The sequence below is a fragment of the Somniosus microcephalus genome, chromosome 18, assembly GCF_052327205.1.
Source record: "Somniosus microcephalus isolate GS21.2 chromosome 18, FLI_Smic_1.0, whole genome shotgun sequence".
NCBI classification, from domain to species: domain Eukaryota; kingdom Metazoa; phylum Chordata; class Chondrichthyes; order Squaliformes; family Somniosidae; genus Somniosus; species Somniosus microcephalus.
The window spans coordinates 10,549,662-10,574,799 of NC_141004.1; the positions used below are offsets into that span (position 1 = coordinate 10,549,662).

The window sequence follows — 25,138 nt, forward strand, 5'->3', positions numbered from 1 at the left end:
GTGAGTACCAATAAAAGCACTAAACAGTATCCCAAAAGTTATCCTTTTTTATAGTTGCATTTTACTGACTTGGAATTGGGTGTACAAGGCACAATTCCAAAATTTGCAGATGACACCAAACTTGGTCATAAGTATAGTGAACAGTGAGGAGGAGCGTGATAGACTTCAAGAGGACATAGACAGGCTGGTGGAACAGGCATGAGGCAGATGAAATTTAACACAGAAAAGTGTGAAGTGATACATTTTGGTAGGAAGAATGAGGAGAGGCAATATAAACTAAAGGGTACAATTCTAAAGGGGGTGCATGAACAGAGAGACCTGTGGGTATATGTGCACAGATCATTGAAGGTGGCAGGGCAGGTTGAGAAAGCAGTTAAAAAAGCATATGGGATTCTGGGCTTCATAAATAGAGGCATAGAGTACAAAAGCAAGGAAGTTACGATGAACCTTTTTATAAAACACTGGTTTGGCCTCAACTGGAGTATTGTGTCCAATTCTGGGCACCTCACTTAGGAAGGAGGTGAAGGCCTTGGAATGTTTTACTCCGTTAAAGGCGCTATATAAATGCAAGTTGTTGGGTGCTTACCAGCCAGTGATTTTTAAGACTGGAAAATCGCAGGCGCCCCCGGCCACGCTATTCATACGAAGCACTTCAATTTTTTTAAAGTACTATACGCAGCTCTGCAAACTTATTTGGACGTGGGCTGTTTGCTACACTTGTCTTTTTTTTTAACCCTTATGGACCTGTTGTCACATGATGGAAAGAGGGTGTGTTTTTATAAACTGACACCTAACTGAGCAGTAAGCGAGTTCGCTGAACTAGTGAGGAAATGGCTCACTTTTATTAGAATTGCAACACAAGCAAAACCAGGCCTTGGCAGGCTCCTCCAGTGACTCACAGGCAAATGCTGTGTGAGTTGTACAAAATATATGGATCCCTGGGCTCTGCTTCAGCTGATCCCTACGCTTGGCCTGGCCCAAGGAGGTGGGGGGAAAAAAAAGAATCAGGCAGGTCCCTGCTTTTGATGACTACTATCCAGGTACCCCCACTAGAAGTACATGTGCATAGCTGGATCTTGAGTGACGACGCAATGTCTCTCCAGTATGATGGTGCCAACAGTTGAATAACCTGCTGACACTCTGACCGGGCTTGCAGGTGAAGAATGGCCACTGCAGCAAGGTACTGGAGGGCTGCTGGCTTTGCGGAATTGTCAACACCACCAGCTTGGAGAGGGTGGTGGGGGCTTAATTTGCTGGGGGAGAAAAAGCAGGAATTATCTTTTCAATTGAGCGTCCCAAGGTTGAAAAGTGTAGTTGAGCATGTATCGGAAGTACTGATTAGGTGACTTTAATAAAAAAAAAAATTAAAAAAAACCTATTGATTTGAGGAAGGGTGGTGAGGGTTTTCATAATTGAGTCATTGGCCCCGATTTTTCTGCCAGCCGTCGGGCGGCTTTTCAAGCGGCCGGGGGCCAAAAAAGTGGGTTGCGACCCCCGCACCCCACCCCCCCCCCCCCCCCCCCGGCCTGATTCCCCGCCCCGTCCGACTTTCGGACCGCCGTTTCTCCGCGACCCGATTCAGTCCCGTCCGCCGCTGGCGGGACTGGCCGTCGGAACAGTAATGAGCAATTATCACCATGTTTAAGCCGATTTTTCAGGGGCCGTTGTGATTTTGTGGGGTTCCCCGCACTAAACATGCCTGCGGGGAACCCCGCTGATAAACCTGGCGTGAAGCTTGCCGGTTTGCTTGCTGTCAGCTGCAGATCATTCGGGAAAGCTGCGATTTAAAGGGACAGCATTTGTATGATGAAGGACCTTGTTGCTGCAGGCTTGGGGCTACTTCTTCAAGGCTTAGGCACAGCTGTGGAAGGTTGGAGCCTCTCACACTTCTCCAATGTGATCTCCTGGGAAGCCCCTCTCGCCACCCTCACTCAGCGCTTCCTCAGCGGAGGCATCTACGAGAAGCATGGGGCGCCTTTTTTTCCTTCCCTTCTTGCCATTAGAGGATCTCCAGCAGCAGAGGCGGCAGCAGCAGAACCAGGAACAGCAGGATGAGCACCAGGCTGCTGCTCACTCACCTGAAGCAGAAGGGGCCAGCGCTTGGAAGTGGCTTGAGAGCACCATGCTGCGCTTTAGGGGGCCATGGGGACCTGTTTCTGCACTGGCAGTCCTACTCAGAAGGTCAGAAGGACTTCCATGAAGGTCTGGTTTCTCTGTTCAATAGATGGCCAACGCTGCTCAAGAGATGTCATTCTCTTATGAGCACTCGCCATGTTTTCCGTACCCTGGCGAGTTATCTCCTCCATGGAGGTTGCCAACCTTTCCATGGTGATGCGTTTATGCGCCAGTGACTCCACAAAGGCTCTGCTCATGGTCACTATGGACTCCTCCATTTGCTCCACACTCACAGCGATACTGGAGACAAAACCTGCCAGAGACTCCTGCATCTGTGCATGGAGATCCATCACCTCTTCTCTTGCGGATAGACCCAGAGGCAGAGGGTCGACATGCAGCTGAGCTGAGCTGGCAGAGTCCTGTGCCCTCCGACGAGGACTCTCCACTGCTGTCCCTGTCTCCAGAATCTGCTGAGGCTCACTTGTGAGCTGTGAAGCACCAGGTGACAACACTACTCTATGTCCCGAAGGTCCCCCTGAGGTGTGAGTGTCTGCGCTGGTGCTGGGTGCGCTTACTTCTGCTGACGCTGCGCCCTCAGGTTGGAGCTTCCTCTGAGGAGTCTGGCTGCACAGCCTCTTCCTCCTCCACAGTGGGGACGGGGGCTTTGGATGGTCCTGTGGGGGAGTAAAGGAAGGAGTTAGAGATGTGATGCCAAGGTTACATGCACATTCGAGTTGACATCTGCTGACACCTGCATCCATGCAGCCTTGGTCTTAGTGGGAGGCCTCTTCCTGCCTGACCTAGGGAAGAGGACCTCCCTGTGGGCCCTAACCCCATCCAATAATGCCTGCAGTGAAGCTTCGTCGAATTTGGAGGCAGCTCGGGGTCTGGCACTGGCCACAGCTGCTGCAGGCTCCTCTGCCATCCTGCATGGTTCATTTGGAAGCCTTCAGAGCATGCAGTGCTTGCTGTGGACCTTGAAAACACCACGAATGATGACATCATACTGTGGGGCTTTCTGATTAGAAATGGACAATTAGCAAGGTTTCCCACACGCTGGGAATTAATTGGCCACTTGAGGGAAAATTGCGTGGAGCTGGCTGACACATTTGTGTCAGAACCCCACATTCGGGGGAATCCGACCATTCCCACACAAGCCGCAAAATCGGGCCCATTGTGTCTTCACACAGCAGTCACCATACACATGCACTTCTAGCTAGGGTAACTGGACAGCGATCAGAAGCAGGGACCCTACCTGATTTTTTTGTTTTTGGGTACCTTGACCAGAGGCATTATGGTAAAGTGCAGTTCTCTTGCAGCTAGTCTTGCTAAGCAGGGATCGAGGGGGAGCAGATAGTGTCTTGACCTACATGGACTGCCAGCCCCTCACAGCCGCTGTAACTCTGTAGCTGTCTTAACGTGTGCCTGATCTTGAGTGGTACATTCACGAGCCAATATCCTTGCATAACCAATGACTTGGAAGTGTTATTAACACCCACACCTGCACATGTGCATATTTAAGTGTACATCAGTGCCTTGTAATGTTTCATGAACAACATGTCAGCTCGGGTGGATGTTATTGGAAGAGAAGTGAGTTCGCCCAAACAAAACAGGCCATTTGTTTAATGGCTCTTTGTGAGACCTTGCTGCTGCTGCTTAGGCAGTCCCTCGGAACCGAGGATGACTTGCTCCCACATTAAAATGAGTTCTCAGGTGACTGATGAGTCCAATGCGGGAGCTACAGTCTGTCACAGGTGGGACAGACGGTGGTTGAAGGGGTGGGTGGGTAGGGTGCTTGGGTTGACGTGCGCTCCTTCCACTGTTTGCGCTTGGCTTCCGCTTGCTCCTGGCGAAGGGACTTGAGGTGTTCGGCGCCTTCCCGGATGCATCTCCTCCACTTTGAGCGATCTTGGGCCAGGGATTCCCAGGTGTCGGTGGGGATGTTGCACTTTTTCAAGGAAGCTTTGAGGGTGTCCTTGAAGCGTATCCTCTGCCCACCTGAGGCTCTCTTGCCGTGTCGGAGCTCCGAGTAGAGCGCTTGTTTTGGGAGTCTCGTATTGGGCATGCGGACGATGTGACCCGTACAGCGGAGCTGATCAAGCGCGGTCAAAGCTTCGATGCTGCGGATGTTGGCCTGAGCGAGAACACTGATGGTGCGCCTATCCTGCCAATGGATTTGCAGTGGCAGCGTTGGTGGTACCTCTCCAGTGCTTTGAGGTGCCTGCTGTACATGGTCCATGTCTCTGAAGCATACAGCAGGGCGGGAATCACTGCTGCTCTGTAGATCATGAGCTTGGTGCCGGGTTTGAGGTCGTGGTCTTCAAACACACACTTCCTCAGGCGACCGAAGGCTGCACTGGCACACTGAAGGCGGTGTTGGACTTCGTCATCGATGTCTGCCCTTGTCAACAGTAGGCTCCCAAGGCATGGAAAGTGGTCCACGTTGCCCAAGTCCTCGTCGTGGATTTTGATAATTGGGGGGCAGTAATCTGGTGGGGACAGGTTGGTAGAGGACCTTTTTGTCTTACGGATGTTTAGTGTAAGTCCCTTGCTCTCGTACGCTTCGGTGAAGGTGTTGACGATGGTTTGGAGTTCGACCTCCAAGTGTGCGCAGAAGCAAGAGTCGTCTGCATACTGTAATTCGGTGACAGAGGATGGGATGACCTTGGATCTGGACTGGAGGTGACGGAGGTTGAACAGTTTCCCGTTTGTTCTGTAGATTGGCTCCACTCCAGCGGGGAGCTTACTGAGGGTGAGATGGAGCATTGCAGCAAGGAAGATCGTGAAGAGCGTTGGTGCGATGACACAACCTTGCTTGACCCCGGTCCGTACGTGAATTGGGTCTGTGGTGGATCCGTTGGTCAGGATCACTACTTGCGTGTCATCATGAAGCAGTCGGAGGATGGTGGCAGAATTTTAAGGGAAGCCGAATTTGAGGAGGACACTCCATAATCCCTCACGGTTGACAGTGTTGAAGGCCTTTGTGAGGTCAAAGAAGGCCATGTACAGCAGTTGGTGCTGTTCCCTGCATTTCTCTTGATCTTCACCCCGCGTCAATTACATGTCCATTGTGCCCCTTAGTAGGCGGAATCCGCACTGTGCCACTGGGAGAAGGCAATTGAGGAGGATTCTTGCGATGACTTTCCCTGTGGCAGACAGCAGGGAAACTCCTCTAATTACCGCATTTGGACTTGTCACCTTTCTTGAAGATGGTCACAATTACGGTGTCTGAGATCCCCTGGCATGCTCTCCTCCTCCCAGATAGTGGAATAGTGCAGCACAGAAGGAGGCCCATCGAATCTGCACCGGCTCTTTCGAAGAGCAATCAGTTAGTCCCACTCCCTTGCTCTTTCCCCATAGCCCTGCAATTGTTTTCTTCAATTCCCTTTTGAAAGCTACTATTGAATCTGCTTCCACCACCCTGTCTGGCAGTCCATTCCAAATCCTAACCACTCGTTGTGTAAATATTTTTCTTCCTCATTGCCTCTGGTTCTTTTGCCAATCACCTTAAATCTGTGCCCCCTCATTATTGACCCTTCAGATATTGGGAACCGTTTCTATTTATTTACTCTACCTAAATCCTTCATGATTTTAAACAACACCCATCAAATCTCCTCTTGCCCTTCTCTGCTCCAAGGAGAACACCATCAGCTTCTCTAGTCTATCCATGCCTCTTTATTCCTGCGTCCCTGGAACCATTATATCAGAAAACCCAGGCTAGTGTGTTTTAATTTTTTATTCGTATATGGGATGTGGGCTTCGCTGGCAGGGTCAGCATTTATTGCCCATCCCTAATTGCCCTTGAAGGTGGTGGTGAGCCGCCTTGAACCGCTGCAGTCCGTGTGGTGAAGGTGCTCCCATAGTGCTGTTGGGGAGGGAGTTCCAGGATTTTGACCCAGTGACGAAGAAGGATCGGTGATATATTTCCAAGTGAGGATGGTGTGTGCCTTGGAGGGGAACTTGGAGGTGGTGGTGTTCCCATGCGCCTGCTGCCCTTGTCCTTCTAGGTGGAAGAGTTCGCGGGTTTGGGAGGTGCTGCCGAAGAAGCCTTGGCGAGTTGCTGCAGTGCATCTTGTAGATGGTACACACTGCAGCTACGGTATGCCATTGGTGGAGGGAGTGAAAGTTTAAGGTGGTGGATGGGGTGCCAATCAAGCGGGCTGCTTTGTCCTGGATTACCATGCTTTATTTTTAGGAAACTTTACAGCCATCAATCATCCCAGCACAAATCTATTGATTTTGGAGATTTCACCCCTACCTGTCAAATGTCATCTTTATTTTGTTCTTCAGCAAAATCAGTGTGGCTCCCAAACTAGTGATGTTTGGTAATGCATATCTCAGCTGGTGTTTACAGGCCACGACAATAATGAACATAATCAATACAGAACAGCACCTGCAAGCTGCATCAAGTTTTGACCTTTTGTCTTTTCTGTGGATTTTCATTCTAGCAGCTGTTTCCTTGACTTTTTTTGTAACTGTGATTATTAATACACCCTGTTTGGCATTCACCTGTGGCGCTAGGTAGACGGGATGTGGGAGTGTAGGTGGTATGTTTAAGCTGCCGAGCTAGAAGTATCAGTCTTGTGGTTTTTCCTCCCTGCTTTTTGTCCTTTTTCCCTGCAGGATGCTCTGATTAGAATCCTAGAATAGTACAGCACAGAAGGAGGCCATTCAGCCCAACGAGTCTGCGCCAGCTCTGTCGAAGAGCAATCTAGTTGGACCCCCTCCCCGCTCTTCCCCATATCCCTCCAGTCTTTTCTCCTTCAAATACTTATACAATACCCTTTTGAAGGCTACTATTGAATCTGTATCCACCACCCTATTGGGCAGTGCATTCCGAATCCTAACCACTTTATAAAAAAAAGTTTCCTCATGTCTCCTCTGGTTCTTTTGTTAATCACCTTAAATCTCTGCCCCCTCATTATTGACCCTTCAGCCACTGGAAACAGTTTCTCTCTTCTTTACTCTATCTAAACCCATCATAATTTTAAACACCTGTATCAAATCTCCTCTTAGCCTTCTCTGCTCCAGGGAGAATAACCCCAGCTTCTCCAGTCTGTCCACGTAACTGTAATCCTTCATCCCTGGAACCATTCTAGTAAATCTCTTCTGTACCCTCGCCAAAGCCTTCACGTCCTTTCTAAAGTGTGGTGCTCAGAATGGGACACAATACTCCAGCTGGGGCCGAACTAGAGTTTTCTATTGTATGTTCGTGCACATTATACTGACATTTTGGATTTTTTTCTCTTTCAGACTGTACAGTTTGTTCAGGGAATATTTGTTGAAAAGTATGACCCAACAATAGAAGACTCCTACAGAAAGGTGAGACTTGATGGGATGTGGTTGGAGGGTGGTGAGGGCAAGAGAAGGGGGGAGGGGTGTGGTGGTGGTGGTGGTATCGGTACATGTGTGTGCACAGCCTGTCCACATAGACATTCATAAGCTTTGAGTTGCTGAAATTACTAGTTTTCCTTTTGGCTCACAGTATAAGCTTGCGGAGCATAATGGTTGGGAGAGGCCCCTGTATCTTGTACCATTGCAACGCATCCCATCCATACACCATGCAAATATGAGTATTGAGATCACCTGCCCAATGACCTGTGTCTGACACACTCTTTAATTTGCTAATCAGAAATGCAATTAGCCACATCTGGATTTCCAATTGGACAACCCTAGTCTAAACCACGGTGCCACTTAGTCTCTCCAAGGTGTGAACTTTTTAGTTGCTTTTCCAAATTGATAGGTAGTGCTCTTTTTTTATGCCATATTTTAAAAAAAACTAACTGCAGCCTATGCTAACATAGTGCAGACTGGAATTCAGGGAAATTGGTACGAATCATCTTCACTTACTTAGAATGCTTTAATTTGTGTTCTAACAGAATTGTGCAGTGAATACACTTGTCTACTACTCTATCTGCCTGTTTACATTTGAATTGTTGTTAACCAACTGTAGTTTCATTCTGTAGTCATTTTACAAAAAAGCCCTCTGCAGTCTCCTTCATAATCTGATACCTAATATTCACAAGAATGATATCAGAACTCGAGGTTATAACTATCTGGGAAGACTGAACAGGCTGGGGCTCTTTGCTTTAGAAAAGAGAAGGCTGAGGGGTGACCTGATAAAGGTCTTTTAAGATAATAGATTTTGATCAGGTAGACGTGTAAATGTTTCCACTTGCGAGGGAGTCCAGAACTAGAAGCCAGAAATAGAAGATAGTCACTCAAAAATCCAATAGGGAATTCAGGAGAAACTTCTTTACCCCAGAGAGTCATAAGAATATCAGACATGCTACCGCAAGGATTAGTTGAAGCAAATAGCATAGATACAAGATGCATTTAAGGGGAAATGTAAGAAGTCACACAACACCAGGTTATAGTCCAACAGCTTTATTTGAAATCACAAGCTTTCGGAGCGCTGCTCCTTCTTCAGGTGAAGTGGAGAAATGCATAAAGACACAGCTTATATAGTCAGAGAATCATGTCAGATGTTTACAGGTAACCTTTCCAACTGCCATTTATCACCTCGGCAGAGAGATAATCACAGCAGTCAAAGGTGTGAATGGTGTCCAAACAGGTCAGTCAGGGAAACATTACATCAAAGAACATTGTTCAACATTGTTCTTTGATGTAATGTTTCCCTGACTGACCTGTTTGGACACCATTCACACCTTTGGCTGCTGTGATTATCTCTCTGCCGAGGTGATAAATGGCAGTTGGAAAGGTTACCTGTAAACATCTGACATGATTCTCTGACTATATAAGCTGTGTCTTTATGCACTTCTCCACTTCACCTGAAGAAGGAGCAGCGCTCCGAAAGCTTGTGATTTCAAATAAAGCTGTTGGACTATAACCTGGTGTTGTGTGACTTCTTACATTTGTCCACCCCAGTCCAACACCGGCATCTCCACACCATTTAAGGGGAAGCTAGGGAGGGAGAAAGAAATAGAAAGTGATGTTGATGGGGTTAGATGAGGCTCGTGTGGAGCATAAACACCAGCATGGACCAGCTGGGCCGAATGGCTGGTTTCTGTGCTGTAGATGTGATGTAACCTGAACCAGGCAGGGCTACATGATTGTTCGGTTCTCTATCCAACACAATCGTGGGTAAATCATTACCACATGGTCTGCAGTGGTTCATCCTTGAAGCAACAAAGGATGTTCTATAAATGTGGCCTTGTTGGGTGTTGACCATATCCTGTGAACAACAAATTTTTTAACTGGGGGGGGTGGTTGGGTGGTGAGGTTGTGTCCCTAAATCTCAACTGTTGCAAACCCCTTTCCAACTTCTCTGGGCTTGGGTAAGTGGGGTATGTTATGGTGGTAGTGTGTGTGGACTCCTTACCGGGCCAGTGGGAGCCCCGCTTCGGGAATCATCGAGTCCTAAACATTATACTGGGCTTCTGGTCATGTGACACCAAGTTCGTCAATACAAAACGCAATTTCAATTTTTTAAAAAAGTAGCATTTCCAAATCATAAATACATTAAATACTGTAACCTGACAAAAGTATTTTTGTACTCAATCCTCAGTTTTTTTTTGCTGCATTCTCATCGACTCAATTTCTCCATTTCTATCCATCTGCACTAAGTGCCCATTTAAACCTACTTTAGACTTGCATTGTTGAGGGATCAATTACAAGTCCTGACCACCTCGGTTTCTGTAATATTCTCCTTGCTGGCCTGGTCTCTCAATCTCCACCCTACAACAATGCCAAGACATCCAAAGTTCGCTCTTTAGATTAGGCTTGTTTCCACTCCCCATACTTTGGCCTGAGTCAGCTTCAGGAAAGCGAATGTGGAACTGTTGCATTCCAAAATACAGTGCCCCACAAATATAATCGTTGCTGTAATAAATGCAGCCTCTGTTTGGAAAAATGTTTTGTATAACCAGTTACCTTATCTGCATATTGGATTATATCCAGTAAAAACCCAATTGTGATGAACATAGGAACAGGAGGAGGCATTCGGCCCCTCAAACCTGTTCCGCCATTTAATTAGATCATGGCTGATCTGTATCTTAACTCCCATCTACCTGCCTTGGTTACATATCCCTTAATAATCCTAGACTCCTGGTCTAGGGAGTAGTGTTATAAAGTTTGCAGATGATACAAAACTTGGCAAAGTAGTAGATAGTGATGAGCATTGTTATAGGCTTCAGGGTGGTGAAATGGGCAGAAGCATGACCCATGGAGTTTAATGCTGATAAATGTGAAGTGATGCCCTTTGGAAGGACAATGTGGAAAGACCGAATACTATAAATGGCATGATTTTGAAAAGTGTAGTTGAGGAGAGAGACCTTGCTGTCCATATACACACATCCTTAAAGGTGGCAGGGCAAGTTCATGAGGTGGTTAAAAAGCATCTGGGTTACTTGGGATTATAAATAGAGGCATAGACTATAAAAGCAAAGAGATCCTGCTTGAACTTTATAGATCACTGGTTAGGCCTCAGCTGGAGTATTGTGGACAATTCTGGGCCCCACACTTCAGGAAAGGTGTAAAGGCCTTAGAAAGGGTACAGAGGAGGTTTACCAGGATGTTACCAGGGATGAGGGACTTCAGTTATGAGGAGAAGTTGGAAAAGTTCGGACTGTTCTCTTTGGAACAGCGAAGGTTAAGAGGTGACTGTAGAGGTTTTTGAAGATGAGAGGTTTTGATCAAGTAGGTAGAGGAAAAACTCTTTGGTGAGTGGGTCAATAACCAGAGGTCAGAGAGTCAAAGTCATTGGCAAACGATCTAGAGGGGAGATGAGAATTTTTTTTCCACTGAGGTGTCGGAATCTGGAACACTCGACCGGAGCAGGAGGTGGAAGCTGATTCCATCAATAATGTTAAAGGGGAGTTGGACGGGTTCTGGAGGATGAGGGACTGACAGGGTTACGGACAAAAAGCGGGGGTGCGGGACTCGGCACAACGGGCCGAATGGCGGCCTCCTGTGCTGTAAGTTTTCTCTGAATAACCTTGCCTAATAATTATCCATTTCGGTTTTTACATTTTCAATTGACCCCCAGCCTCTGCAGCTTTTTTTTGGGGGGGGGTGAAGGGAGGCAAAAGTTCCATTCGGGCGCATTCAGCCAAAAGTCCTGTCCTCTGGATTCCAAAATTGAGTTCTGACCCATACCTCAATGAAAATTAGCAGCAGCCCACAGCGTGAACTCGGAGGGAGCTGGGGGTTGCCTTTTCTTAACTGCTCTGGGGTGAGGTGATGTAGGCTGCCGTCACTACACTTCTTCAGTAATAGAATATGATTTCTTTGTTTGATTGCCCTTCAGTTTTAATTGAAGGGCAGTTCAATTTAAATTCAGCGTAATTGGTATCATGCTGTGTCCTACTCGATCAGTGCACAGGCTGGGACGGAGAGCCTTAATAAACAGTACAAGAAAACTAAATATATCTATGGTGTCATTAGTAATGAACAAGTGGGTGTGCAGCAAATTGCAATTGAGAATCTGCTTGATTGAGGGACTTGACCTACAGTTGAGTTTTTCAATCACGCTGTCCTCAATTACATAGACTTAAATACAATTTATAGCACCGAAACAGGCCATTCAGCCCAACTGGTCTCTGTCTGTGCTTAGGAGGAAACTTGTGTGGCGCATATCAGCCAGTGTTCCCTGTAAGCTGCACTGTGTTCTGCACGGCCTGTTTCTTTTAATGCGTGATACCTTGCAAATACCGCCCATGCGCAGAAATTGAAATGTGAAAGCCGGTGAGCGGCCTGCGCAGGACCTTGCAGATGAGTAGCCTAGCGGGGACGTTGCTATCAGAATATCCTTCTATTCCTTTCTCCCTCGTACTTAACTAGCTTCCCCTTAAATTCATTACAGGGTGCAATACTATACCGTCAGCTAAGCAATCACTGCTCCAATAAATGCTTTACATTGGAAGATTCTTTGAGGTGGTGGGGGGTGACTGAAGAAAACTACTAGGCATTTGGTCTAAGCATTAAACAAAGCTTTAATCAACTGTTTTACAACATGGAGGTCTAGTTGTGTCCTTCACTAGTTCCTGTTAATGTCCTGCACAAGCTGGGCCTGTGCCCGAGTATTTATACACTCCCTGGACAGTACCACCTGTAGGCCGCTCTCTTATTTCAGAAGTCTTTCTTTCATGATTGACTGATTCATGTCGGGGCGGGGGGGGGTGGTGGCGTGGTGTGAAAGATGATATGGTGTCTGGGTGTCTCGCATCTTTTAAATGGGCAAGGAAAGTTATTTTCCCTTACTATCGGCCTTGGTTTGCTAACTGGAGTGGGCATCCTGTGCCACCATTTAATTGGCTCGGATGGTGGTTTCTAATACAGGGAACCAAGTGAGGACCTTTTTCTGTTTCAAGTCGTACTAACAATCTGCCAACTCTCCCATTTTGTTTGAGCTGATTGTTGACCTGATTTTGCTATCTCGGTTCCTGTTCCTCATTATCCAGCGGCTGCCAGAAATTGAGTGAGGGCGGGGATCGGTTCCCGCTGTGGCCCACAGCCTCCTGAAACCTGATGTCTAGGCTCACGCATGAAGCGTTGCTTGTGCAAAGTAGCAGAAGGTCGCTGGTGCCTTTTGGGCTTGTATTCCAGCTCAAGTCGGTGCTTCCAGGAGAGGTGTGTGGCAGCGGAGCCACATGGAGTTTCTGCTGAACTTAAAGAAATGCAGCAGGAATGGTGGTCACCCTACAGTCAGCCAGCTCTAGTATACCAGTTGTTTAGACCCAAAAGCTCGTCATTATATAATTTTCTGAAAGCTTTCCTATATGCTAACTTCCCTTTTTTCTAATGAAACTTTTTTCAGTTGAAACTGCGTAGAAGTAAATCTACACATTGGATTGTTAAAACTTCCCATTTTGTGCTGTCCCCTGGATGGGCACATTGCTTTCATTTCTGACTCGCTGTGCAGAAGTGAAACCTGATGATGATGGATTTAAACAATGAGAAGAAAAATGTTTCCAAGGAGTGAGCTATCTGGAAGTTATTGTAACTAGAGACTGGAGAATCGTTGTTCCAGAGCAAGATTGCTACCACCTGATGGGCAGAGCATCAAAAGGCTCGCTGGTCATACCACACTATTTAAAATAGATCATCTAAATGACCAGTAAATTGAGCAGTCATTGCTGCACAGCATAAAGCTCCCCTCTCCCTAATTTAGCTTCAATTGGCAATCTCACTCTGGCCACAGGATGGCTGGTGTGGAACATGGGGCCGGCGGCGGGGGGGGAAGACAATGTCTCGCGGTGCAGTAGTGGGTGCTGTTCTGAAGGTCACACATTTATCCAACAGGGTGTCTTTAACCTGACCCTAATATTTGACACCGTCCCTAGAGGCCCAACATGGAAAATTGTTCCATTCCCCAGAACCAAAGTCCTTCATCTTGAGCGCAGAATAACCTCAAATCTTTTCTAACTTTAAAAAAAAAATCCTGCATCAGTGCCCCAAGCAAACAGCTAAGCTGTAAAATGACGCTAATGCTACCAAAACAAATTTGCTGACTGCCCTTGTGCATAGGAACATTGGAATTGCTAGATGATAAAAGACCAAGGTCCATCTGGTTTGTCGGCCTACGACAGCCAGATATGACACGACTCGTGAGTAAGGTAGGCCTACAGAGGTCTTAAATTGCGAGGCCAAGCTTTGGCGGAACATGCAAAGTATCCTAAAACTACCGCGACATTGTCTCTTAATTTGGTCTCATTGTGAACAAAGAATCACTGCATAGTTTTAAGGGTCTTAAATCGAAGCGTGAAGAGTTGGCTCTTTTCCCCTGCCTCTCTCTCAACCCCCCCTGCCCCCCCCCCCCCCCCACCCCAGCCAAATAGGGGGAATAGACTTGTGATTCATTAATTCAGTTGAGCATTTCCAGTTATACGCAATGGTGGTGGTAAATTCATTATTGGCTCCACATCATAAGGCATAGAAGTAAATGTGGGAGGAAAGGAATGTTTTTTTTTTTAAAAGTCACATATTAGAAGCTTCCAGGCAGCTCACTGGAACAGGCCTGTCCAATCCAAAATAGGTGATCTAATCAAGGGGTTCAAAATGGTAAAACGATTCAATGATTAGATACAGAGAAACTATTTATTTTTTGCTCTGGTGGGGGCATCCCAGAACAAGGGCATAATCCTCAAATTAGAGGGGCACGCTTCAGGAGTGAAATCAGGAGGCACTTTTTCACACACTGGATGGTGGAAATCTGGAACACTCTCTCTTTTTCCGCCCCCCCCCCCCCCCCGCAAAAAGCCTACGGATGCTGGAAGTCAATTGAAATTTTCACGATTGAAATCGACGGATGTATGTTAGGCAAGGGTGTATCTAGGGATTCTAGATCAAAGGCCGGTAAATGGGGTTGAGGCCAATGTTCCCTTTAAGCTGCGCAGCCATGCAGCTCTTGGGACCTCCCACGCAGCTGGCTTGCCAGCTTTCCACTGCGAAAAGTCGCGCATGCGGGGTATTTTTAATGGGATGCGTGGTCCTTTTAAAGGGGCCGCGCATCACCCCACCCCCGCCCCCCAAAAACAAGTAACATTGGTTAAGGCACACATCGGCATGATCTGATCTGAATGGCGGAGCAGGCTGTCGAGACTAACTGACCTACTCCAGTTCGTATTCTCCTACAATCGGTGCCAATGTGTGGCTGTTGTGGGGAATTTGGTTATGAATACATAAGCAGCAATTTTCACCGTAGCCCTTGAGTATTTAAATGTGGACCGGTTTGGTTAAGATGTATTCTGCTTTCTCTCTTGCAGCAAGTTGAAGTAGACTGCCAACAGTGTATGCTTGAAATCCTCGACACAGCAGGAACAGTAAGAAATCTTTTTTTTGTACAAGTTTTGAGTAGCTGCCCACCTTAATGTCATTTTATTATACTGCATTACATGGCTGGTCTGGTATAGCTCTCATAAATTGGTTAGTATATACATATGACAACCGTGGCAACAGTTAGAAACTTGTGCATAGCTTCCCCCCCCCCCCCCCCCCCCCCCACCCTGTCTCTTCCCTCTCCCATCGAGAAGCTTATTACCAGCAGCTGGAATAGGAATAAAGGGAGAAAATGCTGGAGATGTACAGGTCCATCAGCGTGTAGAAATAGGACCTAGCCTTTCTTTGTGGAACCTCCTTCTGTTCTGGTCTAGTGACGAGGTTTACCCTCTCCAAGGTGTCCCTGTAAAGTGTAATCTCTCGGTGAATACCTGGTTACACCTTAAAAAGTTGGTCAGATAATTGTATCTTCAGCTTTGACTAATTATTTTATTTGTTCTTGAGATGTGGGCAACATTGGCAAAATAATATTTATTTCCCTGGGGGGGAAAAAAAAAGAGACTTTCATTTCTACAGCGCCTTGCACAACCACCGGACGTCCCCAAGCGCTTCACAGCCAATGAAGTACTTTTGAAGTGTAGTCACTGTTGCAATGTGGGAAACGTGGCAGCCAAATTGCACACAGCAAGCTCCCACAAACTGCAATGTGATAATGACCAGATAATCTGTTTGGGATGTTGGTTGAAAGATTAAATATTGGCCCCAGGACACCGGGGAGAACTCCCCTGCTCCTCTTCGAAATAGTGCCATGGGTTTTTTACGTCCACCTGAGAGAGCAGGTTTAACAATTCACCCGAAAGACGACACCTCTGACAGTGCCGCACTCCCTCAGTACTGCGCTGGAGTGTCAGCCTATATTTTTGCGCTCCAGTCCCTGAGGGCATTAAGAATCAACCTAGAGTCACATGTAGGCCAGATGGCTGGGGGTGGAAGGTCCTTGAAGGACATTCATGACTCAGTTGTGTTTTTGCAACAATCCAGCCGCTTTCGTGATACCAGATCCTCAAATGACCAGAGTTGTGTGGTAAACCACTGTCATACCTGTCTGTGTCTGTATGTGTATTCCACTAGGTACAGGTCTGGACATGCATCGGCTGACTCCTCCCACTATTCCAGGTATATAAGTGACTACCTCCCAGTCCCTTAGTATTCTGGACGGGTCGACCACTCGAGACTAGACCTTCATTCTTTAGTTAATAAAAGCCTGGTTGTTACTCGCTCAACTTCAGTCTTTTGAGTAATTGATGGCGCATCAAGTTGTTGAATTCAATTTCATAACTTTCCTTGGTGGGATTTGCACTCACGACGCACAGGTTGCCACTTCAGTGCCAAAACCGCTACGCTTCCATACCTGGACCTTCTCTATTAAAGCATAGCAATTCCTCATTCTACCCTATCTCTCTCTACCCTATCTGTTCTCCTTAATATCTTGAAAACTTCGATCAGATCACCCCATAACCTTCTAAATTCCTTAGTTTGTGTAATCTCTCCTCATAATTTAACCCCTGGAGTCCTATCTGCCTCATCTCCGTTACAAGCTGCATAGCTAGCTAGTCCTTGCCATACGTGCGCAATATGTCTACATCATTACAAGGAGGCTGTTGTGTGGATTAAAATGAACATTTTTGGCATTTTCACCAACTTGAGAGGGCCTCCAGAAAGGTTTGTTTCGCACGGGGCAAACTGAGACCAGGACGTTCAAGTTGGTGAAGCTTTGCAGCCGGTTAGTGAAATATTGCCCAATGGAGCCCTGCAGCACTTGAATGCAGCTGCAGAACGGTGATTGCATAGGGTACAAGCAGTACCGGAGTCTGCTTCTTGCCAGTCTCGAGCATCTGTTGATTATGCAGCGTATACCCGGCATGGTTGATTTCCATGTATACTTGAGTTGAATTATCTTATGTTGTAGATGATATTCTGACATGCTACAATTTAATGAAGAGGCCAGCAAACCCAAGTGTCTCTTTCTTATCCTTTAAATAAGTTGTGATAAATCTTGACGCTTTAGCCTCCTCCATAATCAAAATACCTTCTAAGTGACTCCAGAGAACCCGCTCGAGATCAGAGTAACCCTCGTACTCCAGTTCTTTGAATTTTCCTTCATGGTGCAGTCTTTCCTTTGGAGCGTGCAGTGTTCCCAAATATTTTTAAATTACAATTCTGAATTTTTGTTTTTGTTTGAATCCAAAAAGTTATAATTAGCTATCAATTTTCTTTATCTCTGCCCTGGGGGTGAAATGTTCAGGCAGTGAATTTTATTTAAAATTCTTGGTTCTCGACTTTCAGCAACAGAGCTTCATTCCATTTGAGTAGAGAGTTGCTTGTTCCTACAAATAGCGGAATCTCCATTATCTACATAATGGAATGACGCTGGTGGATAATCAAAAGTGGTAGATATTCGGGATATAGCGGAGTGCCGATTTAAAGGACCAAAATCCAACTGCAGTGGCAGTCTAGCAGATAAAATCAGGCCAGCAAAAAGCATGGCCTACTTGTCCCGGCGAATTCTGTATAGCACGCTTTATTTTGAATTTTTGTGCAGCCCGTGTGTGAAATTTTCGTTTTGAAGGGCAGGGCCCAATCTGAAGTTGCAGCCCTGCAGTTGAATGACACGATCGATGTTCCCTCTAATTTTTGGGGGGGGGGGGGAGATACAAGGCCCCTTTAACTGGCTGCGTGGCCCATTCGAATTTTCACGCATGCGCGGTTTTTTTCCCCCTCCATTTTAATAGCTGGTGAGCGGCCTGCACGGCCGCGCAGCTTAACTGGGACGTTGGACACAACCTGCCCCGACTTCTGGTCTGGTTCGTGGATAATTCAGGGCTCTACAGTTCTTGGGGAGGGGGTGGGAAAACGGTCTTTGTGCACACACTGCTGCAAGACCTGAAGTTATCCGAATACTATAGCTTGCTGACGCTGCACGTGTCCAACACTGGACGTTTGGTCCAGGAGACTGAGCTCTGGTGCTCCCCCTGGTGTTAAACCAGGCACTGCAGATTTATTTCTCTCAACTTTAATGCTTTCTCTCCAACTTTGTAATCTTTAGCTTACAAGCCTCATTTGCACAGTTGTTAACATTCTGACACTCCTTCACATTTAAAAGGAACTCTGGTCGAAGAGGTTTTAATGTAACAAGTGCAACTAAAATGTGTATTTCCTCCACTCTATTATGGCACCAGAACCGAACCTTTTCCGAGGTTCTCATTAAATCCATAAGCTGTTTGTTAACCATGCAGTATTCATGTTGCCCATGCAGCCTTACAGGGGATCTAATATAGCGTTGAGGCTATTGGATGTGGGCTTCTGACTGTTCGGGAACCCTTGCAGTCGTCCACCCTGGCTCAAATTGGCTGAGCTGTCTTGGGGTGGTATTGCCACTTAATATTTGTCTAATTTTTCATTTGAGTTAAAGTCTACTGTATTAGTCTAGAGCTTAAAAGTATGAGATTTATTTGTAAGTATTTTCTTCCTGCACCACACATCGTTCCCAGCTGAATGTGGACAATCCTTTGCTCAGTGCCCCTGTGTGACTGGGAGGGGGTGGAAGGAGTGGTGGAGAGAGCTCACATGATCGCATAGCTGAGTCTTCGCTACATGAAGAACCAAAGCTGCAAATGTGTGCTGTGAAAGATGATGTGCGCAGCTAACTCGCCACTCTCTGCTTTAGTCGCTTGTTACGGTTGGAGCTTTTTAAAAAAAAAAAAAAAATCTTTTTTTAGAAAGGTAAAATTCCCGATCAAAATTCCTTTCAGCCATGCGCCATCCAAAGTGGTGGTGGTCTGGTTAAGTCAGGGAGCCAGCCTTTGGCTCAGTGGTAGCATTCCTGCCCCCGGAGTCAGCAGGTGCAGGGCTTGAACCCCACACCGTCCTGGCGAGTGGAGACCAGAGCTCTGGCTCTGAATTCTGGCTTGACCTCCTGCGGGATACTCTCATCCGGAGCATGGGTGGAAACCCCCCCCCCCCCTTGTCGTATGGGATGTGGGAGTCCATGAAACCCTCCCATTGTATATGACTAACAGCTGATCGGAAGATGGTTACAGCCAGAATGTGAAGATGCACAAGAATATAAGAACATGAATTTAGGAGCAGGTGTAGGCCAAACAGCCCCTCGAGCCTGCTCCGCCATTCAATAAGATCATGGCTAATCTTCGATCACAACTCCACTTTCCCGCCCGATCCACATATCCCTCGACTTTCCCTAGAGTCCAAAAATCTATCAATCTCAGCCTTGAATATACTCCATGATTCAGCATCTACACCTCTTTGGGGTAGAGAATTCCAAAGATTCGCAACCCTCTCAGTGAAGTAATTTCTCCTCATCTCACTCTGAAATGGCCGACCCCTTATCCTGAGACTACGCCCCCTAGTTCTAGACTCTCCAGCCAGGGGGAAACAACTTCTCGGCAGCTACCCTGTCAATCCCCCTCAGAATCTTGTGTTTCAATGAGATCACCCCTCATTCTTCTAAACTCCAGAGAGCATAGGCCCAATCTCTCCTCATAGGACAACCCTTTCATCCTGGGAATCAACTTGGATACAACTGAAGTCATGGGGGCAACAAATTAAGCACATTGAAAATATCCAGTATCCTTTGCCGCCTCCTCCTACCAGTTGGGTTTTGCTGTGCACACGACAGATGGGATTTATAAGGTGTGTACCGCAGAAATTTATATGTACAGTCCTGGTAGTTGATCAAACATTAAGTTTATCCCTTGTCCATTGCAGGAGCAATTCACGGCAATGAGAGATCTGTATATGAAGAACGGCCAGGGGTTTGCACTAGTATATTCTATAACTGCACAGTCAACGTTTAATGACTTACAGGACCTGAGGGAACAGATCCTACGAGTCAAGGACACTGAAGATGTAAGTAAACTTGATTTAATTTCGCCTCTTGACTGCAGTCAAATTTCGGGACAAACTTGTAATGCTACTTCTCAAGTTTCTGACCAGGTACCTTTTTAATATTTAAAAAGGACTTAAGTTTATTTCCTATGGAATTTATTTTTTAACTGTTTTTAAGCAGTTGCGAATTGAAGAGGAGTTGACCAGAAATGTAGGGTGCTGATTTAATGTGTGGAGTTTAAACTAAATGATTGACATAGCTACATCTGACCGCCTGATGATTTGGCTTCCTCGCACGGTTCTGAATCCTCTCTAAGCGTGTAGGCGTGGGAACAGAGTGCTCAGGCCACCCAGATCATTCCTGGAGCCAGTCTAATCATTTCATCTTTACCATTCTAAATCCGTATCTCCTTCCAGTTGTTGGTGAGTGAGCAACTGATCCAATTCACTTTCGACTGCTACAACTTGGCCAAACTATTGCAAAAATCAATTGCTTGGGGTGAAGCTAATCCTTAAAGGGGAAGCGGAGTCCTTGTTCAAAGTAGTCCCCATTTTATAGCGGGGAATGTTGGCCTATTTTGATTTAAATGTCACTGCTCGACTGTCCTAGTGACATCACTGTATCTCGGAATGGCTGCGCGATGAACGGTGTGGGATGCAGTTTGAGACGAATCTGATAGCTTCTTGGGAATCACCTGAGCCCAGGGAACCAAATGATCAGTTGGGATTGCTGATTTTGCAATTGCCCTGATTTCCTGGGGTCAGGAATGGATCTTTGGAGTAAATCTCCCCCTCTACCCTTTGCTCTTTTGCTGCGATGCAGAAGAGCACTCCCCAGCAGAAAACAACTTGTATTTATATAGCGTCTTAAAATTCTATAGATCTTCCAAAATTCTGTAGACCCTGGAACACTTCCCATGGATTGGAGGGTAGCTAATGTAACCCCACTATTTATTTATTTAAAAAGGGTGGTAGAGAAAAAACAGGGAATTATAGACCGGTAAGCCTGACATCGGTAGTGGGGAAAATGCTAGAGTCCATTATAAAAGATGTAATAGCAGAGCACTTGGGAAAACCGTGACGGGATTGGACAAAGTCAACATGGATTTACAAAAGGTAAAACATGCTTGACTAATCTACTGGAATTTTTTGAGGATGTAACTAGTAGAATAGGTAAGGGAGAACCAGTGGATGTGGTGTATTTGGACTTTCAGAAGGCTTTCGATAAGGTCCCGCATAAGAGATTAGCATGTAAAGTTAAGGCACGTGGGATTGGGGGCAAGGTACTGCCTTGGATAGAGAACTGGTTGGCAGACAGGAAGCAAAGAGTTGGAATAAACTGGTCTTTTTCCGAGTGGCAGGCAGTGACTAGTGGGGTACCGCAGGGATCGGTGCTAGGACCCCAGCTATTCACTATATATAAATGATCTAGACAAGGGAACTAGATGTAATATCTCCAAGTTTGCAGACGACACAAAGCTGGGTGGGCGTGTGTGCTGTGAGGAGGATGCAGAGAAACTCCAGTATGATTTGGACAGGTTGGGTGATTAGGCAGATGCATGGCAGATGCAATATAATGTGGATAAATGCGAGGTTATCCACATTGGTGGCAAAAGCAGGAAGACAGATTATTATCTGAGCGGCAATAGATTGGGAAAAGGGAAAGTGCAACAAGACCTGGGTGTTCTTGTGCACCAGTCACTGAAGGTAAGCATGCAGGTGCAGCAGGCGGTTAAGAAGGCAAATGGTATGTTGGCCTTAGTGGGAGGATTTGAGTACAGGAACAAGGATGCCTTGCTGCAGTTGTACAGGGCCTTGGTGAGACCACACCTTGAGTATTGTGTGCAGTTTTGGTCACCTTATCTGAGGAAGGATGTTCTTGCCATGGAGGGAGTGCAGCGAAGATTCACCAGACTGATACCTGGGATGGCAGGAATGACGTGTGAGGAGAGAGTGGGTCGATTAGGCTTATATTCGCTAGAGTTTAGAAGAATGAGAGGGGTTAGGGTTATAAATTGAAACTTATAAAATTCTAACAGGACTAGATAGACTAGATGCAGGAAGGATGTTCCCGATGAAGGGGAGTCCAGAACCAGGGGTCACAGCCTAAGGATTAGGGGTAAGCAATTTAGGACTCAGATGAGGAGGAATTTCTTCACCCAGAGAGTGGTGAACCTGTGGAATTCTCTGCCACAGAAGGCAGTTGAGGCCAATTCATTAAATATATTCAAGAAGGAATTAGATATATTTCTTGAGGCTAAAGGGATCAAGGGATATGGTGAGAAAGCAGGGACAGGGTACTGAGTTTGGATGATCAGCCATGATCTCATTAAATGGCAGAGTGGGCTCCAAGGGCCGAATGGCCTACTCCTGCTCCTATCTTCTATCTAAAGTAGTAAATCGCCCCAAGGCGCTTCACAGGAGCATTGTAAAACAAAATTTGACACCGAGTCACATGAGATATTAGGATGGGCTTGGTCAAAGAAGTATGTTTTTTAAGGAGAGCCTTAAAGGAGGAGAGAGGGAGAGGTTTTGGGAGGGAATTCCAGAGCTTGGGGCCTTGGCAGCTGAAGGCACGACCGGCAATGGTGGAGCGATGAAAATCGGTAATGTTCAAGAGGCTAGAATTAGAGCAGCGCAGAGATCTCGGAGGGTTGTGGGGCTGGAGGAGATTAGAGATGGGGAGGGGCGGGGGCGAGGCAGAGGCAATGAAGGGATTTCGAAACGAGGATGAGAATTTTAAAATTGAGGCATCGCTTGACTGGGAGATAATATAGGTCAACGAACACTGATGGTTCACCCAAATGGTCCAGCAAGAGGGAGAGCTGACTCTCGAGGGTCAGTAAGATGCCAAAGATTTTTTTTATGGTCCAAATTCAGCAAGGTTAGTGCACTGTAAAAGAGAATGATCAAAAAGTACCGCAACTCCTCCCTCAAGACTGTCCTTCCCTATTGAGCTTAGCTTGCCTTGTTCCAGCAACATACTTGTATGAAATGTTCCCTCAAAGGCGCAGTAATGGAAAAGGTCCCACGCAGGCCGCTCACCGGCTTCTCCATTGCAAATACCGTGCATGTGTGGAAATTTAAAGGGACCACGCACTAAAAGAAACAGGTCGCGCAGAACAAAGTGCAGCTTACAGGGAATATTCTTGTATGTCCCTCTTTTCTTTTAACTTTGTTAAAAAAGCATAGATGTTATTCTTGGTTTGCCCTGAGTTAGCAGATCTCAGCTGGGCAGGGATGGAAAACCACAGCTGATCTTTGGGTGAGTTCAGGATCAGGCTTGAGGGCTGCCAGTGCCCCCACCCCAACAAGAGTTTCTGCCTTGGTGAGCAGGGGCGACTCCAGTTGGATCAGGTTTCTCCAGTTTTCACAGTGAGAAATAGCTACTGTCCACCTTCGTAGTTCAAAAACTTGCGATTCCAAGCACTCTTTCCTGCCCTTTTGTACCGTATAGTTCCACTCTCCGCTGCATGCTGTTTTATGTCTGATCTCACCAATACATAACACACAGCCTCTGCCACTCCCTTGGTAGTTTACCTGTGAAATGTAATGCTTTATTTACCATTCAAACTAGTGTCTTGCACTGACCCTTGGAATGCTTTGCTCCAACATGTTGGCACTTCAATCATCCTGACTCAGCTTATTTAAATGTATAATGTGCATTTAGTAATTGTATTGGCATTTTGTGTGCATTACTTTTCATTTCTCAATCAAATTCCATTCACTTATTACTAAATCTCGCCTCCTTTCAAGGTCTTTTTCTCTCTAATTGTCAGCACTTGTTGTTCAGACAAAAAAGCTTGTAACTTTGTACTTTTTAAATGAGTTGCAGACAAATGGGTAGACTTCTGGCTCCTTGTTGTACAGTTTCTAATTTAACTTTAATCTACAAGAACAACTTTATAAATGGATGTGGATAGTTTGAAAGCATTGGAATCCCGTGTCCTGGACAACCACGTGTGCAGGAGGTGTCGTCTGCTGAAGGAGCTCAAGCTTCAGGTTTTAGAGCTTAAACGGCAGCCTGCATCACTGCGGTGCATCCGTGAGGCTGAGCGCTATGTGGATAGCATGTTTCAGGTGGTCACCCCCGCAGCGTAAGGGTGTGCAGGCAGAGGGGGAATGGGTGACTGCTAGAAAGACTAGGAGGACCAGGCAGGTAGTGCAGGAGTCCCCTGAATGCATTTCGCTCTCCAACCAGTATTCTGTTCTGGTGGGGGCGATGGTTCCTCTGGAGTGCAGCCAGAGACAAGTCCACGGCACCATGGTTAGCTCAGCTGTATAGGGTTTGGTGGGGGGAGGGAGGAGGGAGAGAGAGGGAAAGGGAAAGCAATAGTGGTAGGGGATTAAATAGGGGAACAGGCAGGCGTTTGTGGCTGCAGACGTGATTCCAGGATGGTATGTTGCCTCCCTGGTGCGAGGGTCAAGGATGTCACTGAGCGGCTGCAGAAGATCCTGAGGGAGGGAGGGTGAACAGCGGTCGTGGTCCATATAGGTATCAACGACGTAGGTAGAAAGAGGGATGAGGTCCTAAAGGTAGTTATCTCTGGATTATTCCTGGTGCCACGAGCTAGTGAGTATAGAAATAGGAAGATAGAGCAGATGAATGCGTGACTGGAGACATGGTGCGGGCGGGAGGGATGAAGGCTGGGGGGGCGGTTACTAGTGCTGTTGGAGAGCGTTTAAACTAATTTGGCTGGGGTTGGGCACCAGGATGTAGCATTAGAAAGGAGAAACAAAGGATTGGGAGAGACCGATAGCACTAGAGTAAGAAATAGTAAGGTATTGGGTGGGGTCAGACTAAATACAAGAAGGTCTAAGATAGGTTTACAGTGCATGTGAGCTGCAGACACAAATAGCCACATGGGAATATGATGTCGTGGCAATAATGGAGACCTGGCTCTCAAAAGGGCAGGATTGCGTTTTAAATATTCCTGGATATAAGATGTTCAGGAATGATGGGGAAGGAAAGAAAGGAGGTCGGGTGGCAGTATTGGTTAAGCAGAATGTTAGTGCTGGAGAGAGGGGATGTCCTGGAGTTGTCAAGGGCAGAATCGATTTGGTTAGAGTTAAGGGACAATAGAGGTGCCATTAAACTACTAGGTGTATTCGATAGGCCACCAGCTCGTGGGGAAGAGGGGAGCAAATTTGCAGGGAAATTAGAGAGGAGCAAGAACTATAGAGGAGTGATGATGGGGGACTTCAATTATCCTAATATAGACTGGGATAGTAATAGTGTAAAGGGCAGAGAGGGGGAAGAATTTCTGAAGTGTTCAGGAGAACTTTCTTGATCAGTATGTTTCCGACCCAATGAGGAAGGAGGCATTGCTGGATCTGGTTCTGGGGAATGAGGTGGGTCAAGTGGAGCAAGTGTCAGTAG

At 46.5% G+C, this 25,138-nt stretch overlaps 1 protein-coding gene across 7 annotated transcripts in view; it reads left to right on the forward strand.

Moving 5' to 3' along the window:
* Positions 1–25,138, forward strand: part of rap1aa (RAP1A, member of RAS oncogene family a) — a 121,730-nt gene that overhangs the window by 69,208 nt on the left and 27,384 nt on the right. For all 7 annotated transcript variants that reach the window (XM_086011036.1, XM_086011040.1, XM_086011039.1 and 4 more), the window contains 3 exons: positions 7,369–7,437; positions 14,841–14,897; positions 19,639–19,779. In XM_086011036.1, the coding sequence (XP_085867162.1) occupies positions 7,369–7,437; positions 14,841–14,897; positions 19,639–19,779 (267 nt within the window). The remainder of the gene's footprint in view (positions 1–7,368; positions 7,438–14,840; positions 14,898–19,638; positions 19,780–25,138) is intronic.